The sequence below is a fragment of the Arvicanthis niloticus genome, chromosome 10 (genome assembly GCF_011762505.2).
Source record: "Arvicanthis niloticus isolate mArvNil1 chromosome 10, mArvNil1.pat.X, whole genome shotgun sequence".
In the NCBI taxonomy this organism is placed as follows: domain Eukaryota; kingdom Metazoa; phylum Chordata; class Mammalia; order Rodentia; family Muridae; genus Arvicanthis; species Arvicanthis niloticus.
The window spans coordinates 25,065,516-25,084,038 of record NC_047667.1 but is presented as its reverse complement, the minus strand read 5'-3'; the positions used below and the strand labels follow the sequence as shown (position 1 = coordinate 25,084,038).

The 18,523-nt window shown below is 49.7% G+C and overlaps 1 protein-coding gene across 6 annotated transcripts in view; it reads left to right on the top strand.

Moving 5' to 3' along the window:
• Positions 1 to 447: 447 nt before the first annotated feature.
• Positions 448 to 18,523, top strand: part of Igfn1 (immunoglobulin like and fibronectin type III domain containing 1) — a 31,098-nt gene continuing 13,022 nt past the window's right edge. For 4 of the 6 annotated variants that reach the window (XM_076941264.1, XM_076941262.1, XM_076941261.1 and 1 more), the window contains exons 1-14: positions 448 to 513; positions 1,773 to 1,821; positions 2,234 to 2,356; positions 4,098 to 4,237; positions 5,796 to 5,895; positions 7,190 to 7,234; positions 7,438 to 7,483; positions 8,062 to 8,239; positions 9,048 to 9,161; positions 10,392 to 10,560; positions 11,732 to 12,004; positions 12,745 to 17,187; positions 17,656 to 17,780; positions 18,215 to 18,356. In XM_076941264.1, the coding sequence (XP_076797379.1) occupies positions 1,815 to 1,821; positions 2,234 to 2,356; positions 4,098 to 4,237; positions 5,796 to 5,895; positions 7,190 to 7,234; positions 7,438 to 7,483; positions 8,062 to 8,239; positions 9,048 to 9,161; positions 10,392 to 10,560; positions 11,732 to 12,004; positions 12,745 to 17,187; positions 17,656 to 17,780; positions 18,215 to 18,356 (5,905 nt within the window). In that variant the 5' untranslated portion in view covers positions 448 to 513; positions 1,773 to 1,814. The remainder of the gene's footprint in view (positions 514 to 1,772; positions 1,822 to 2,233; positions 2,357 to 4,097; positions 4,238 to 5,795; positions 5,896 to 7,189; positions 7,235 to 7,437; positions 7,484 to 8,061; positions 8,240 to 9,047; positions 9,162 to 10,391; positions 10,561 to 11,731; positions 12,005 to 12,744; positions 17,188 to 17,655; positions 17,781 to 18,214; positions 18,357 to 18,523) is intronic. The other 2 variants (XM_076941260.1, XM_076941265.1) reach the window with 2 other exon arrangements.

Genomic DNA, 18,523 nt, shown 5'->3' with positions numbered 1-18,523 from the left:
TGTCTAAGTGGTTCTGCTCTGACTCTGATTTTCCAGGCACTGCCTGGTAGAGAATGAATTACGACAACTAAGTTAAAAATCTTACTAGCAGTTCAGAGTATCAACCTCAAGGCTGAAGCAATTAAGAGGAATTCTGTATTGTTGTTCCTTTCGTTGAGAAGTTGAAGGTATCACAGACCTAAGCTGTCAGAATAGAACAGCTTCTGGGGCAGTGGGTGACAACTATGGGTCGTGGGAGACACGGTCTGAGGTCCCGAACTCAGAGTCTGGTTGAGATAGGCTGAAATGAGTGCTTTTGAGAAGAATTAGGAGTCTTCCCAAATAGGGGAATAAATCATGAAGGAAAGAATTAATTGCCTTTCCCATTCCCCCTAATTAAGCCTACATCCCTCTGTTCTCTAGCCAGACATGCCTCTCACTCATTAGTCTTTGGATTTGTTCTTCTAGAAGAAGCAGCGTGACTCTGGACCCTACTACGTTGTTGGTTCTTAACTGGACCCGCAGGAGGTGAAGGTAAGGGACTGGTATTTGGATTACTTGACATATGGCAAATACCCACACAGTCTACTAGAGTTCATGGTGATGGTGACTCTGCTGTGTTAACCTCGTGTGGCTGGGTGCCTATGTGCTTCCATCTAGCCGATACTGACCTGAGGGAGGGAAGAGTGGAGATCTTGGGTACCTTTCCCCACTTAGTGTAGCCAGCTGAGCCCTGTTCATTGGAGTCATCTTCCCTCCTGTCTACCCCTGTGACTCCTTTCAGTGCAGTGGCTGGGTCTCCTGTGGTGCTTGTGACTGCTCCAGAACGCAGTTGGCACACAGCGACATTCCAGCACACAGGGAGGCATGACTAGGCTGCAGAGGGGGCCAGAAGTGCCAGTAAGTGGGCAGTTGTGCAAGAAAGCACTGAATTTGCTCTGTCATGTGTGATTCTATATCAATGACTGAGTTGTTTGGGCAGCAAGTACAGCGCCCCCAAATGGAGCCACCTGACCCTGCTTCGACCTCTCAGGTGGGAGGTAGGATTGCTGGAGGATTCTTACAAGTCTCCCTTTAACTCATTCATGGCTTTCATCCAGTTCCAAAGCCCACCCTACTCCTTGCAGTAAAAGAAAATTGGAGATGGGGGGATATGATAGTGAAAGTATTTGGAAACAGCTGGGACACGCTCCTGTTTACTTGACTCTGTAGTTCATAAGCTCAGAGAGCAGTGGGTGGGTTTCTGATGACCTTACTGGCTTGTGGAGAGAAGAGCTTAAGAGTCATTAAATCAGGTCTCATCCCCACAGACCTTGAGATTTGAAAGATTCCACATTGGTTAAAGATAGGGGTGGGGGAGGAGAAGGCTCCTGGGCTGCAGTAGAAAACCTAAGAGATCGCTGGAGAGTTTGCATTCCAAATTTGGGAAATCACTATTGCCGAACAAGATTCCTGAATGAGTTTGGTCTTACTCTCTGAATGGTGATGGGCTTGGGTCCCACCAGGAAGCCAGCAATAGATTAAACAGTCCAGGCACCATATTCTCTTTCCCTCAGGAACTGGGCAGCACCTATTTCTTCCCTGGGAAACTGGTCTAGTGGAGCCATTTTAGGGAATAAAAGGAAACTAACCATTTTCATTTTAGGGGTTAGACAACTCTTTAGGGGCATCACCTGCCCCCCCCACGCCATATTCACCTAAGATCATGGTCGTGTCCCTGGTGGCGAGGGAGGGGTGGAATGATAGCAACATGGACTATGGACTATCATAAGCAATTCATCTGTCATCCTCAGGAAATCAGTTTCCACTCAGAGGAGCACAAAGAAGCTGGGACTATGGCTGGTAAGAGAACTAACTGCCCCTCCATCCCACATTGTGGTTCCTCACATGGCCAGAAGGCAGAGAGGATGTAGAGCCCCGAGCTCATTGGGAGTACACCATCTCTGCTTTTTCAGCGTGGGCTTTGGAGTTTGCTGTGCTTTACTGAACCTCTGCAGGAACAAAACTCCTATTTTCTGAAGAATGGCCCTTTCCTACTCTCCTTTACTCAGCTTTTCTCTACCCGCACACCCAGAGTCTTCCCGGGACACACAACCAGAAAGGAACCACCAGATCTCCACTAGAAAGCTTAAAGCATTGTTTACAGACAACAAGTGGGCAGGACACACCTACCTTGACTGCTGGAGAAACTAGGGACCTGGTTCTCTGACTGAGTGGGAAGAAGGTCAGGATGAACTCCTTCTACTTTCTCCAGGAAAGCCCCCTAAGAAGTCCTCCATCCCGGGAGTGAGCATCAGGCAGCTGGTGGACGAGATCCCAGAAGGCTGCAGCACACCAGATTTCAAGCAGAAGCCTGTCACCTTGGCTCTACCAGAGGGTGAGGCCCTGTTGGATACTGCTGAGGGAGTCATGGCTCCTGCTCTCTCACTCTCTAGAAAGCACAAGGCTTGTCCAACTAACCTTTCTGGGTACCTAGTCTCTCCTAGGTCCATCACCTATGTATCTAGCCTTCCTATATTCAAGTGACGTCTGTCTGTCTGTCTGGATACCGAGGAGGGACGGGATCATGAGGAGACTATAGGGAAAAGGAGGGAAGAGACTCATGCTAAGCTGATGTGGGGGAACAATGACTGGCCAATACTAATCAGGGAATCAGGCCCTCAGGTTCTTTTCTCTCCTCTCCTTGCCTTAAGGTGTTTACAGGAAGAGGCTAAAAATTCTCTCCTCCCTGGCTGCCAGTAAAGTGTCTGCTCTGTAAGCCCAAGGATTTAAGTTTGGTTTCCCGGTATCTACATAAAAAGCTGGATACTGGAGTGCACACGGTCTGCACACTGGGGAGAAAGAATTAGCAGGGCTCCAGGGCCTTTTTATACAGCCTGTCTAGCCAATTGAGGTTCACATATTGAGACCCTGTCTCAAAAAATTAGTGGAGGGGCCTGGAAGGATGGCTCAGTAGTTACGATGGATGTTCTTCCAGAGGACCGGGGTTTGGCTCTCAGAAGCCATGTCACTGCTCATACCATTTGTAATGTCAGTTCTAAGGGAGATCCAATGACCTCTTCTGGCCTCTGAGGCATCGCACATAAATGATACTCAGACAAACACTAAGGCAAGTGCCTGTACACATAAAACAAAAGTGAAGGAAAAACATATTTTAAAAAATGGAACATGAACAAGGAAGACACTTGACCTCTACATCCTCCCCCCCCCGCCACACACACACACACACACACACACACACACACACACACCCAAACCACTGTTTCTTTCAACCTTGCCCTAAAGGGCCACACATCTAGTGGCCCACGGGCCAGTCTAGGCTCAGGAGCACCACTGTAAAGAACCCACTTGGCACTGGTGTTCCTTCCCTAGCAACAACCCCTGCTGTGAATTTTAATTAATAACATTCTGACATAAGAAAAATAATGCTATCCTATTATGCTTTTCTAAATCTGAAACAAGGTCACAAGATAGAAGGGATGGCCCAGGGACCTTCAGCCTCTCCTGCTGAGATGTTTCCGACAGGAGGCAGCAGGGTTCTGTGAGGGCAAAGTAACTCCCACACCATTTTGCCCTGCATGGAACTATAGGTCTTTTCTGAGGCTGGAGTCCGATGTCTCGGCACCAGCCCCTTTGAGTACAAGTTGTTGCTTTGTAAGATTGTCTTGCCCATCTTCCTAGATAGGGGGAACCAAATTCATAAAATGCCATGCACTGCCTTGGTTTAGGAGAGCCCTTAACCTGCACACACACACACACACACACACACACACACACACACACACACACACACACACAATCTAGAAAAAATCCAACTCCCACACTCCGCCCTCCTTACCCCCACCCCCCGCACCCACTACCACCATAGACCATCCAGCCACATCTTTCTCTTGGGAACACCAGGCCTCTGCATGATGGAAGTCAAGCCAGCACTTCTTCTGGGTACCTGGAAACTATAGTCTCCATCTGACGTCATGAGTCCCAAGTAAGGGGATCAAAGTCAGGTACTTCTTTTGGAGTAGAGAGCTGGGATGCCTACGACAGGCAGGATGATATAAAATTAAATCCAAATAACATATGTGGCCTCACTACCCCCATGCTGCTTCTTCCTGCCACAGGAAAAAATGCCATCTTTCGTGCAGTGGTCTGTGGGGAGCCCAGACCTGACGTGCACTGGCAGAGCACCAAAGGAGACCTCACTAATTCCAGCAAGTACCAGATTTCCTCTACTCCTGGTAGAGAGGAGCACGTGCTGCAGGTAAGCCCTGCAGCCATTTCTACCCACAGTTCATGGGTCTCTTCCTAGTCCCTTAACTTCTCTATGGTGCACTGTCCCCAGGTAAAGAAGAGATATTCCCACAGTTGGGTCTATTCAACTTCGACCCGTAGTTTAAGGTCTCCTGAGACAAGAGAAGCCCTGGTGGATTTGCTGTTATCTCTCTAATACTCAGAGCGCCACCTGGACCATAGTGGACCACAGTCCCAGGCCTACAGTTTTGGCTTTGGAAACTTGCTTACTTGCCTCGTACTGTCTCCATTTCTTCACCTATAGAATAGCATAGTTATAGTACACACTTTGAGGGGTTATAAGGATTAAAAGATTAAAGTGTCTAGCCCGTAATTCTCAACCTGTGGGTCGCCACCCCTTTGGGGGTCAACCAACCCTTTCACAGGGGTCATGTGTCAGATATCCTGTTATATCAGATCATTACACTACAATCCATAACAGTAGCAAAATTAGAGTTATAAAGTAGCAACAAAAAAGTGTTGTGGTTGGGGTCACCACAGCATGAGGGTGGATATTAGAGGGTCACAGGACTAGGAAGGTTGAGAACCACTCACTGGTCAGTGTGCCAGCTTAAGCTGAGTACAGACAGCTCTTGATTTACCATGGCCCCACTTGCAGTTTTTGATCTTGTGTTGGGGGGAAACAATGTGCATTGAGTAGAAACCACACACCTAGTTTTCAGTTTTTTCAGTTGGATCTTTCCATGGGTTAGAAACAATGTATCTGTGAGGCAGTCTGAGCAACGGCAGCAGCCTGCAGCCTCCATCAGTGGGAAGATAGCTGCATGCTATAGCGTGCTGTGCTCACTGACTTACATGAGGTACTTAACTCTTTTTTTGTAAAATGGACTTAATCATCTTGCCCAACCACAGGCTTTTGGATGTGCTATCTCACATTACAGTAGGCAAGGCTAGGGTAAAATTCGGTAGGTGAGCTGTACTAAATGCACTTTCAGTTGATAATGTCTTCAGCTTAAAGGAGGTATTCTGGAATGCATCTTGCCACCAGTCAAGTAGCATCTGCACCCATAAGCAGTTGCGGTTGATGTTAGTTACATTCTAGACACTAACCGTGGAACACTCACAAGTGTTAGACCCAAACATTTATCCCAGAGGACGTGAGTTAATCCTGACCATCCTCTACTTTTTAAGGAATTCTTATCCTCATCTTATAAGTGATGAAGAAATTAAAAGCAGAGAGGCCAGGGAACTTGCCCAAGGTCCCAAAGCCAGTAGTGCGTGACAAAGACTGTCTGTTTTCAGTGCTGGAGTCACTTGATCCCCCCAACCCCACCCTAAGCACAAGCTCTTTCTGCAACCCACATTACCTTTGATGGCAAGAACATCTGCCCTCGGTCTGAATCCAGAGTTTGTTTTGCTGTCTGCATTTCTTGATACAGACTGAGTTTCAGAGGGGCAAAACTTAGATCTGTGCATCCTCATAGTTCCAACACACAACCATGTGTAGCACACGGAGTAAGTACAGTAAGTGCCAGCCTCCTTCCCCTGCCCTCCACCTCTCTCCACAGATTAACAAGTTGACTGGAGAGGATTCAGATCTGTACCGCTGCACTGCACTGAATGCCTACGGAGAAGCCACATGCTCAGTGAGGCTTACCGTCATCGAAGGTGAGTTCGTCCCATGCGCCTATCAGCGATAGAGCACCTGCTTTTTCCAGAGAACACTCTCAGAGGAACCACAGGGTGGCAGGAGAAGAGAGAGGAGCCAGAGACTGTTGCTATGGTTCCCCATCTCTTGCAGGAGCCCTGGTTCCACTTAGTGTCCCTCAGCTTGCATGTGCCTAAAAGGCACACCTTCAGCCATACCCTGTGGCAGATGTTCTGAATGGGGCCAGGACCCAGCTGTTGGGTTTCTAGTCCTGCATCTTCTGCAAAGTCAGTTTCTTTTCCCACCTGGATCTCAGTTTCCCCACTCTAGAAGAGCTATTTTGTGTAGGCCTATATCAGAGGGGACAAACCAGCAACACAAAGACTAAATCCTATCTCAGACATGCTTGGTTTGGTTTGCACAGCGTTGAAGATTTTTAAAGTTTTAAGTTGTGATAATAGGATAGTTGATACCCCTAGAGAAAGTAGGCCTAGTCTCTCAAGTGAGTTAGCATTCATCTCATCTCTAAGAATCCAAAAAAATTCTAAAAGAAGTCCAAGAAATAAAGATACTAAAATTATTTCAGTGAAATTCTGAGTTTGAAGTCCAGGGCTCATTTACAGCTCTGGGCTGTCATGGGAGGCCAAGTTCTTGTCTCTCTACTCTGTCATCATTAGCAGGCTGACTGATCACTGAAAATCTAAACTTATTCCATACTTCAAGCAGGAAGAGAGGGAAAGGGGAAGCCCAAGTACCCCTGCCTCTCTCATGAAGGGAGCAAAAACTTAAAACTCAAAAACGGGGAGATTTTTGTTAACATGCCATTGGCTAGAACTCTGTCACATGATAGCTATGGCTTACAAGGGGAGAGTGTGTACTGGGTTTCCCTGGACCCTCCATTGGAAGCAGAAGACAAAGAAGAGGATTATGAATGTCTGTGGGAACAGAGAGAAAGCAGGGTCTGATGTATTTGGCAGTTTGGGTCCCCTCCTCTGCACTGGCAACTCTCAGATGCTCTGTGGATGCCCTGAGTTTGCTGTGGTTGTTGGTGGTTGCTTCCCTTATTCCTGTCAATTTCCCTGTAGACATGTGAGTCTCCCCCTCATGAAATGATGCTCACGGTGAAGCTTTGAGGTATCAAAGCTCATGGAAGACCCCACCCTCATCTCTTCCTTTTGCTGTAACGTGCCTTAGAATAGGTGGGAGGCCAGGGCTCTGGGGCTTGGTTCTTTTCCCAGGAAGACCATCCAAGTGTCTTGCTTCTCTCCCTGTCTGTCTGCACCGCCTCTCTCCTCTCTTCCTTGGATGGTCCAGTGGGTTTTCGGAAGAACCGAAAAAGGCAAAAGGAACCTCAAGAGGGTAGGTAGAGAGGTTGGAACATCCCTCTGGGGGCCTTTGCATGTTGCTCCTCATCTGATATAACCATACACACACACATACACTTATGGGCATTACCAGAAAATAAAAAATGAAAATACTGATCATTGTTCCTGACACATATAGCCTTTCTTTGGATCCTAGACATCCCACCTAGGATTCAAGACTTATTCTTTATTTTCTAGACCTCAAGAAGGAGCTGATGGACTTTCGCAAGATGCTGAAAAAGAGGTGGGTCTGGGACTGTCTAGAGGATTTTGGAAGCTCATATGGTACCCACCTCGACTCCTTCCATAAGGAAGCTGGGCTCACTCTTCACTTCTGATACAAGGAGCTAGACTGCCATCAGTAGACGGAAGGACAGAAGAGCACAAAACTGTGCATCCTGTATCTGGCAACTTTCAAGCTCTGTAGCCTTGAGATAGCCTTCTTTCCCTCAGTCCCGTTTGCAAATGGAAACAGGACTTTGAGCAGTAATTTAAAAAAAAAAAAAAAAGTATGGTTTGAAGCAACAGAGCAATTCAATTCTAAACTCACTTCTGCTCAAAGACCCGTTACTTAGAAATCAACGTTGTCGGTTTTTAGAGGCCCAAAGTCTTCTACAAGCTGACACCACAGGGTAAGGCTTGCCTCTTCCAGTCTCCTCCACTTGAGATAGTGGTCCACGCCAGAGATTTCAGTCCCTGTGCCTGCCCTTCAAGAACTCAGAGCACAGCTTTCCCAGGCCACTCTGATTGCCAAGGTCAGCGGGTCAATACCTGAAACACCCCTGACCTCCTCGCCTCTGACCCACTTGCCTTGATCCCCAGGGCCCCACCTCCAACCCCTGATAAAAAGATGGAGTCTGAGCAGGTGTGGCAGCTGTTGCTGACTGCAGACCGGAAGGACTACGAGAAGATCTGTATGCAGTATGGTATCGTTGACTTCCGGGGCATGCTGCGCAAGCTGCAGGAGATGAAGAAGGAACAGGAGGACAGAATGGCCCAGGTATTCTGGCCCTGCCCCCATCCACCACCTGGAGCACAAGGTCAGGAAGAGCCTCACCCCTGGAGCTGGCTCTGGAGACCCCAATACAATAGACAGTCTACCTCCATGGAGCCCCACCGGGAAGTCTTCCTAAGGAAGGATCCAGCCTTCAAAGCTTGCTCTAGGTTTTGATACCTAGGTCTGATACTTATCGAATTCTGGACTTCAGAAAAGTTGGGGCTTCAGTGTCTTAATTTCTTCATATGCAAAACAAGGACTCTAGCAAAATCTAACTTTGTAGGGCTGTGAGAATAAATAAAAGAATGTGGTTTTTCGCCCATTCTGGAAGTAGCTTTTTATCATTCAACCATTCTTACTTGTATCAACACAGGGCCTAGCACACAGCTTTGTTTTGTTTGAATTATTTTATGTATATGAGTAACTGAAGATTCTGTAGCTGTGAAGAGGACACCAAATCTCATTATAGATGGTTGTGAACCACCATGTGGTTGCTGGGAATTGAACTCAGGACCTCTGGAAGAGCAGTCAGTGCTCTTAACCACTGAGCCATCTCTCCAGCCCCCTTTAGCACACAGTTTTGCCTAGTGATGCTCACCTAATGTTTATTAGCAGGAGAAACAGATGGATGGACACCCAGAGCCCTCTCTTGGATTTCTCCCTCACCTGACTTCTTATCATTGAATTTTCTTCCTTGAGGATTTAAGTATCCTCACTTGAGACCTCCAGAAATTCCTGCTATTCAGGGGTATTGCAGGTCAGGGCTGAGACCAGATTCTGCACTCCTCTAACGGGTTTGTCTGTCCTCTAGTATGTCAGTGCCGTTGCCAACTTGAGACACATCAAGGTCACCAAAGAAGGGGTCGCTACATTTGACCTGGAGCTGGATCTCAAGAACCTTGAGAGCAAGATTTACCTGTACAAGGTGAGGCCAGAAGCCCTGACAGGGATGGAAGTGATGGATCCCATGGAACAATCCAGAACACCCGGGTGTTAAGCATTCACCCATGGGGTTTCCAGTTAGAAGTAGGTGACACCCTGTGTGCGCAGTTTCAGAAACCTCCTTGAGCCAGGCTTGTCACTCTATATAGAGTCTAACGCCAGAGCATGGTTAAGAACAGAGTTCTGAGCACATGTGAGGCCAGGATGGGTGTGTGGGATTGGGGGGCTGCAAAGCATGCATCCCTCCTGCAGCCAAACTCACCCTGACTCCACCACCTCAATCTAGATATCTTTCCTGTGCCCTCGGCTTCCTAATTTTTGAAATGGGGGATCAGAAGAGCTACCTCATAGAACACTGCAATGCCCACATGACACTGCATGCTTATCTGTTCCGGGAACCTGGCTCCTCCCCCCTGTCTCTCCTCTTCCTTCTGCCCTGTCCTTGCTCCTTGGCCTTGTTCCCACCACATGGCGTGCTCATCCACAGCCATGTGGTTAATTCTCTCATCTCACGTCTGCTTAGCCCCCCTGTTCTACCCCGGTGCTTCTGAGCCCACCACCCCCTTTCCCGCTTTGTTCTTCTTAGTTTTACTTTTCCATATACAAATTCATTACTTATTTATGGTGTTTATTGTTTCTCTTTCTCTCCTACGGGGTTTTAGCTTCCTCAGGGCAGGAATCCTTGGCTATTGTAATATCTCAAGTACCTGAAATAGTATTTGGCACACAGCAGGCAGCTAAGTGTTAGTGAATTGTCGATTCTCGGCGAGTAACAAATCTGTATATGGCTGAGCAAGGATAAGTGTATGTATAAATGACTACATTTTGTGCATTCCTGAAGACACTCTCTGAACACTTTTCTGGGTGATTGAATGAGTTGGTCCCAGGTCATAGGATTACCTTTCCTGCTAACACACAGGTCTGTGTAGCAGCTCTCTTCCAAGCACAACTTGTATCAGCAATCTCAGATGTCTCTGCATAAACGGCATAGTTTTTTTTGCACTCATGGGAAAAGGCCTGGACACCATTTCCACCTACCTCCATCCATCCCTCCACATCCATGCCCTGTTCTCTGCCCTGATCCCACAACCCCCATATCTTTTATGGTTCTAGAATCATGTTGTCTTTGACCTGGGCCAGTAACCAGATTGAGGCTAGGATAGGAGGCTCTTTGAACTCACTGAGGTCCTGAACCACCCTTTCTTGGCTTCAGGATGGTGAGATGATCCCTTACGGCGTTGACAACCAGACCAAGCACTGTCTGAGACGGCTGGGCAAACGCTACCACTTCCAGATCCAGGACCTGCGGCCCGAGGATGCTGGCCTTTACCAGGTCATGGTGGAGGATGCTGTGGTCTTCTCCACAGAGCTAGAGGCCAGCAGTGAGTGTTCTTCATCACAGAAGTTTGCATAGAGGAGAGGAGAGGGTCCATGTTGGTGTTATGGAGAGGGATACATGCCACAAGGCTGCACTGCAAAGACAACTAGGAAGAGGGACAAACCCAGATCTTCCTGTTGGTACCCAGCTGACTCTACACAGTGATTCAGGGTCACAGTCATATATGACATGCCCCTGCCCACAGACCTTCTATTGTAGCTGATTATTTTCAGATCAGGCCCAGACTACACCCTTTTGCTATGACATCATCCCTTCTGATGAATGTCTGCCTCTCCCACAATTCCCAAGCAAGAATTTCCACCTGGGCTAGACAGACCTATGTGACCTCTTCTAGTGCCACTTCTTATGTTCCTTCTCCGTTTTGTGCCCCTCCTTGAACTCTGTCTTGTATCCATGGAGGTCCTGTGGCTACACCATCTACAGAGCACCTGACCAGGGGCCTCTTAGGAGGACAAGGAGAGACCTAGAGGAGGAGGCCTTAGGAAGATAGGTCATAAAGAACAAGGCTGAACTAAGGCTGAAGAACAAGAAGAGAGAGGGTCACACAACAGGCCTAGGGTGCTAGGATGGGCTTTGAAAGCCCAGTAACAATGTGACATCGGCAGAGGAACATGACCTTGGGAGTGGGCCACCTCTTAGCTGTCAGGATGGGACAAGTCATTTTTTGAACCCAGGGCCTAGCTCATTCTAGGCAAATACCAGTCCCTTAGTTCTTTATTTTATTTTGAGAAAGGCTCTCTCTAAGGCTGTCCAGGCTGGTCACAAACCCACTATGGTATAGGCTGGCCTTGAACTTGTGATTCTCCTTTCTCAGCCTCCCCAGCAGCTGGGATTATCAGTGTATATTGCTCTACCTAGATCTTTTAATTTCTTAAGCTGCAATCTCCTTGTTTGTAAAAAGAGAATTTAAGGTCTCTCGATGATCATAATATGATGACAACCCTACATTTTATGTGTGTATGAGGGGACTGATGCTTTCAGTAAGGACCTGGTGGTAGCTACAGAAAGTGGGTAAGGAGATAACCTAGCCAAGCTGAAAGGAAGATTGTGGCAAACTGCACCGAACTAGGTTTCTTAATTCCTAGCCCCAGTGCTCAGACATCCGGGTGCCACGATACAGAGCTGATACACCCTCTTTCCTGTTTCTATGGCAGCCATCCCTCCCAGAGTGGTGGTCCCACTGGCAGAGGTCCACTGTGAGGAACGGGGTGATGCAGTCTTTGAATGTACTCTCTCCAACCCTTGTCCCAACGCGACCTGGCATTTTCAGCACCGACCACTGCGGCTCAGTGACAAATACGAAGTCTTTGTGTCCCCTGATGGGCTAACCCACCGGCTGGTTGTGAAGGGGGCCAGTTGCTCAGACATGGGCCTTTACTCACTGAACACCGGGCTCCATGCCTCCAGTGCCTGGCTGGTGGTTGAAGGTGAGTGGACACACTTCTGAATTCCCCTGCCTTTACTAAGACAAGGACTCAGAGTGCAGACGGGAGGGTTTGCTTCCCTTTGACATCTGCTTCTGTATACTTCCCTCACTCAGAGAGAATGAGGAAGGCTCCTTAGATCTATTGATTGAGTACAACATAGCCTCTTCATGGTCCACCAAATCCAGCTGTGTGTGCTCCATTAGGACCTCTTAGGGTTACTCAGGAGCCTCAGATCCAGGATGACCCCCCAAGACTTGGGATAGGGCTTATACTAGTGGCCCATGTTTAACGGGTATGAGAAGACCTGGGATGGACCAGGAGACACCCTAATCATCTCGAGTATTGGCATCTGGGGGCAACATGATCCCCAGAAACTGTGATTTGGGCTAAGGCGAGGCAGACAGTAGGACAAATGGGTCTTCTAAAGCCCACAGCAGCTTGATAAATTCACAACTTTGACACATGAGGTTTTCCATGCCGAAACCACATGCCCCACGTGGCAGGATGGGGTGGCTTGTGGATAGAGGCCAGGAGGAGGAGGAGGTGATGGATGTAGCTACCAATGTGCTGAAACATCCTTGGTTTCTTTCCCCTCTCCAATGGGCAGGTTCTCCACTGGGGAGGGGGAGGGCTAGGCAAAGCAGCCGTGTCAGACAGGTGCTTTGCCCTCATTTAACAGGGTCTTTTCTCTTGTCTCTCTATGGGCTAATGACCTCTGTGTAATTAACACCTCATGGAAGGTGGGAAGGATAAAGGCCCTCAGACCACAGATACTGATCACCGGCTGCAGACTCCAGAAGCTCTGGCCTCCGAAGCAGAAGACTCTGGAGGCATCAGCATCAAGGGAGGGCAATCCAGAGAGCAGGGTTCCCTCAAGGAGACTAGTGGGGCACAGCTCACAGCAGGCTCAGACAGGGGTGCCTTTGGCAAACATGGCTATTCTTTGGTGGTGGATGAAGACATAGTTAACTCCACTTGGGGACCTGGGCAGGATGAAAAGGGCTTTCTTAAAGGAGAGCGAGGCAGGGTCACTCTTCCAGGGGACAGTCAGCCCCACAGAGAGGGAGACTGTGGCAGAAGCCTTTCTGGAAATCTGCATCTCCAGGAAGGGGACACAGAATCAGATTTGGGATTTTTGGAGAGAGGACAACAAAGGCCTGGTAGAGATGACAGTGAGAACGGCAGATGGGAGACAGCAGGCAGCTGGAGGGCTGGCTCCAGCCACCCTCAGGATGGAAGGCTTGAGAGCAGGAGAGAAGGGATGCAGCACAGAGAAGGCCATGACAGTGAACTGGACAGACATGGCCAGGGACAACTCCACGACCCTCACCAGAGTGCTGGGGCAGGACAGGGGATGCTGTGGGGATCCCAGTCTGATACTAAGGGATTTCAGCTGAAAGAAGAGGGGAAAGAAATGTGGGGCAATCGTCTGGATGCGATGGAAGGAAAGGGTGACCTGAGAAGGGAGAGGGGAGCAGTGGCAGGGTGGGCTAACAGAACCCGCCTTGGGGAAGCTCGAGGAGGAAACAGAGCAGGAAGTCCTTGCTTCCCTGAGTTTCCTAGAGGCGGAGCTCACAGCTCCAAGGCAGGCACATGCCCTGAGGGCTGGGGAGCTCAGGCAAGTGAAGATGCTGGCCATGGAGAAGCTGGGGTGTACTGGGAGGCAGAGGGATATCCAGGACAGACATCTGCTGGCAATGACACCCAGAAATCATCACTATCTGGATATAGAAAACTTCCGGGGTGCAAGAGTCCTGAGGCCAAAGATGAGGGCACTTTTCAGGGGGCAGGTGGTCATGGCATTGTGGGGAGGGGCTACAAACTTGGCCCCGAAGGCCCAGAAGATCTCAGGAATCAGAAAGGTGGCCTACAAGAGCTCTGGGGAGGGAATGGCCAAGGCTCAGCTGGAGCCTTGGGCAGGACAGAGGAAGGTTCCAGAAGTCTCCAGTTTCCTCAGAGCTGGTCAGTGGGACAGAGGGAAGCAGGCACACCAAGGTATGAAAACATGGGCTCTCAGGATGACACATGGTCCAATCACAGAAAGATAGGGGCCCACTGTGGGTCTGGAGTGCTGGGGTCTGGTGGGAAAGAAGGGGGCATGGACAGTTCCCAAGTAGCTGCCCTGATGATGTCTAGTCAAAGGGTAGATGCCAGAAACCATGGGCTAGTTACGTCCCCAGGCCTGGGTGTCCAGGGCTCTGGGGGAACACTGGGACACATGGAAGGATTAAGAGACCGAGGGGCAGTGGGATCCGAAGAAGAGTTCTGGAATGGGTCAGGGAGGTCCCGAGGAAAAGGGTCCAGAGGTGGGATAGGCTGTAAGGATGGCTTACAAGGTCCAGGGTGGGCGGAGTCTAGGAACGAAGAGGGCTGGGAGTATTCTGAAGGGATGGCTTCTAGGAATGGCTCCGGGATGCAGGAAGGAACAGGATCTGGCCTTGGTATTGGTTGCCGAGCCACCTGTGCGGCACCTGAGGAGACAGAGTCTGGGAAGCAGGGTACTTACAGTCATGATTCAGGAGTGCCTGGGGGGTTGTGGTCTGGAAGCAAAGGTCAGTATGGTCCTACAGGAAAGGTATCTGGAAGCGAGACTAGCCTCAGAAATGGCTCGGGTGGCCTTCACGGAATGCCTATTGGTGAAGCTCAGCATAGGGATGTATTTCAAGGCCACGGTCAAACAGGCCATAACGGAAAGTGCCACTATGTCCATGGCTTAGGGAGTTCTGGGACAGTGGGGTCTGTGGGTGGTATGAAAGACACTGGAACAGCAGGCAAGGTTGGAGACGGATATACAGAAGCAGGACCAGGGCACTCTGGAGGATTAAGTTCTTGGGGTCACACCGGAGATTATGAGGACTTAAGAGTCCTGGGGGTCTTTAGGGAAGGAGACTTTGGCAATGGCACTGGGGTTGCATTATCCATGGGACCAGGGTCTCTGGGGAGAGGGGACAAGGAAGGAGATGGAGAAAGGATTAGTTTTCCTGGTGCCAGGACCTCCCCAGGTGGAACTGGGAATTGGGACAAAGCCAGGCTCCCTGGGGCACCATCTCCTCATGCTGAGGCTGGTTCAGAGAGCCACTGGGCTCAAATGTCTGGCACTGCATTAGGTTATAGAGATGGGTCTGGAATTCCAGAGCCTTGGAGAGCTGGCAACAGAACAGCTTATGGAGAAGAATCAAAGGGTCTTGGGCCTGAAAGAGCAGGACCAGATGGTGAGGTGGCATTTAGAGATGGCTCATCGGGCCTCAGAGGAATGAGACCAGCAAGTGAGGCAAGTTATAAAAATGGAACTTGGGGCTCCAGAGCCATGGGTTCAGGGTATAAGACAGATTATAGGGATGATACTGGGTGTTCTGGAATTTTGGGGTCAGAGAGTAAGGCAAGTTATAAGAACAACATTGAGAGTCGTAGGGTCGGGGAATTAGGGGGTCCAACAGGCTATAAGAATGGTTTAGGAGCTTCTGAACTTATTTCATCAGGGAATGAGGCAAGCTTAAGGGATGGTTTGGGGAAAATAGGAAGAATAGAATCCAAGAATGGGGTTGGTTATAGGGGAAGCTCAGTGGGGCCTGGGAAAACAGGGCCAGAGAGTAAAATGCACCTTGCAGATGATCCAGGGAGGCTAAGAGGACCAGGGTCACTGGCTGCGCCCAAAGAACATGAATCTGTGGGTATTGGGTCAATTTATCAGGGAGCAGCAGAGATCGGCTCCAAGGACGCTGGAGAGAAAGTCAGAGGAATGGGGCTTGAGGATGCAGCAATGGCTGAGGTCGGCTCTGGGATAGCTGGAGTGTTGGATACTACAGATGGCATAGCACACAGAGACAGTATTATGGGCCCAGAGAATCTGGGGACACCAGAAAGACCACAGATCTTTTCAGGTGGGCAGGGCACCAAGAACAGTCTTGGGGGCTGTGGGTCCTCGGGAATCCCTGAAGCCTTGGGGGCTGTTGGCTCTGTGGAGAAACCAGGTATCAGAGGATGGAAAGATGATTCTGGATTCCAAGAGTCTCTGAGGGACAAAGAGACTCCCAGTGGGGAGGGCAGATCTTTACACCAAGCAGGAGTTATAGGGACATCTAGATTTCTTGATAGTAGGGGGACAGTGGAGGATGGGAGTGGGTCAGGGGTAGCTGCTCTAGAGTCAAGAAATGATTTTGACTTTGATAAATCAGGCTTGGGGACAACAAGAAGGTGTAGAGTTGCTGGCCAGCAGGGAGTGACACCTCAGGGACATGGAGACTCATTGCTGAATGGCAGGAGGAGTTCTGGAAGCTTGTCAGGGGTGGAGCAGGTGATAGACAGAAGTTCTACACCTGGGAGAGAGACCAAGGGGATGTCAGAACCTGACAGTGGGCGAGACATGAGTCACACTCGGGCTGCAGGCTGGGAAGACCAGGTTCAAGGCAGCTTCAGGGCTTCTAGCTCACTGCAGGAGAATGATGCCATTTTCAGGCAAACCCATGAGGGACGAGGAGCCTTCAAGGGCAGGGGATGGGAAACTGGCCAAGAGGTTGCTGGTAAATGTCAAGGACCATGCTCCTCGGAGAGTAGGGGCTCAGAGTTTGTAGGAGGCAAGGCTGGTTTTACAGACAGCTCAAGTGTCCCAGGCAGAAGGGATTCCACTATCTATGGAGATGGTGTCACTTCAAAACCTCAGGAACTCCAGAATGAATTAGACAGTCCGTTAGGCAGAAGGGACTTCAAAAGTGTATCAGGAGGAATCCAGGAGCCAGGTTTTCAACTAGAAACAGGACAGGGAGAAGGAAGAAGATCCCTCCAGGAGTCAGGGTTCTGGGATGCTGAGATTGGCAAGACCCAAGGATCCAGGACCTCAACAAAGTTTGAAAATCAAGGAGGGAAAGACACTGGCTGGTCAGGCAGGAAGCCTGGTCCCTGTGGAAGCAGGCATCAGGTGCATTCTGGAACTGAAGTTAGATCAGCAAAGAGAGGGACCACAGAGGGGTCCATAGGTCTGGGGCCTTGGACTGGCAGTGAGGACAGAGGGTCTCTGAGAGAACCTTGGAGTGAAGACAGGAGGCGAGGCCCCCACAGACATCATGGCAGCAGGAGAGATACCCAAGAGGGCAGGTCAGATGTCTGTGGCCAGGCACAAGATGCTACTCAGAGCCCCAGATCCAGATACAAGCCTGGCACTGGCCGCTCTTCTTTGGAGGCCCAAGGTAGGTATTCCCAGCTGGTGGCTCTTATAGGGTGGAGCCAGAGGGTAGCGTCCTTGGACACTGGGGTGCCTACATGCCAGTTCTACCTCCAGCACAGGAACTCATCCCTATCGGTGTCTCTATTTCCCAGAATCCCTTGCAAATTCAGGGAGCAGCCCCTCTTTTCCTCTCCCCATGCAGAAGGGACCCAAGCTGTGTGAAACTCAAAGGTCTGCTTGGTATTAGCTCTTGAAACCCCATGTCCAAAGTCCGGAGTATTAGCTTGCCTCTGTGACTCCAAATACCTATCTGTGGGAGTTGGGTGGGATGCTCTTCATCTACCTTATACCCTCATCTGTGTACCAGCCTGAGGAAATGAGAGGCTGAGCATTGGGTCTTCCTGAGCCCTGTGGGCAGGACCATAGAGGCTCCCCAGAATTCAACACAGGCCAAGGCTGGGCTTTGGGGACTTCCTTTGTATCTCTCTAGGCTCCATGGACCACTTCTCTCAGGGTCTGACTGATACAGAGGTACAACTCGGGGAAGCTGCTATACTCTCCTGTACCCTTGCCAGTGACCTGGGACCTGGCACCTGGTTCAAGGACGGAGTCAAGGTACTGACACCTCACACCTCATATCCCCTCTTTCCTAACTAATGGGATCAGGGAGCATGGAAAAGAAGTAGACAGAAGAGACTTTCTGGGAGTTTTCGCTGTATTTCACTATTTTACTGATATTCCTACTCTGGGAGACATTTAGACAGTGCGTGTGTGTGGTGTGTTTTGAATAAACACATTATGAATGATGAATGCCACTCTCCCATCATCCTCTCTCATGAGTTCCACTCAGCCTCCAAGGGCTCGTACAAGCACATTGGTCTTGTCCTGACCAGCAAGGCTCACTGGTCTCTGTGAGCAGCCACTGCTCTCTGAGCAGTACCAAGAGGCACAGTGGCAAGTGATAACGACTATCTAGTTCACAGAGCCGTTATTAGTGCTGAACAGGACAAGGTGGGAGTAGCCGTCTCCATGGTGATCTTTGCCTCCAGCTCACTGCCCAAGATGGAGTCATCTTTGAGCAAGATGGGCTCACGCACAGACTGATCCTCACCCACGTGGAGGGCAACCAGGCTGGGAGATACACTTTTGTAGCCGGCCGCCAGCACAGTGAAGCCAGCCTGACCGTGCAGGGTGAGGCCCAGCCCTTCCCTACCCACTAGTCTCTGCACCAGCTGAAAATGCCTCCTCTGGAAGCCCTGAGTCCGTGACTTATCTGCAATCTTCTCAGTCTGTGAAGATTGTTTATGACGCCAACCCATGCCTTTCCCAACCCAACATCTTATCTCCTTCCTTACCAG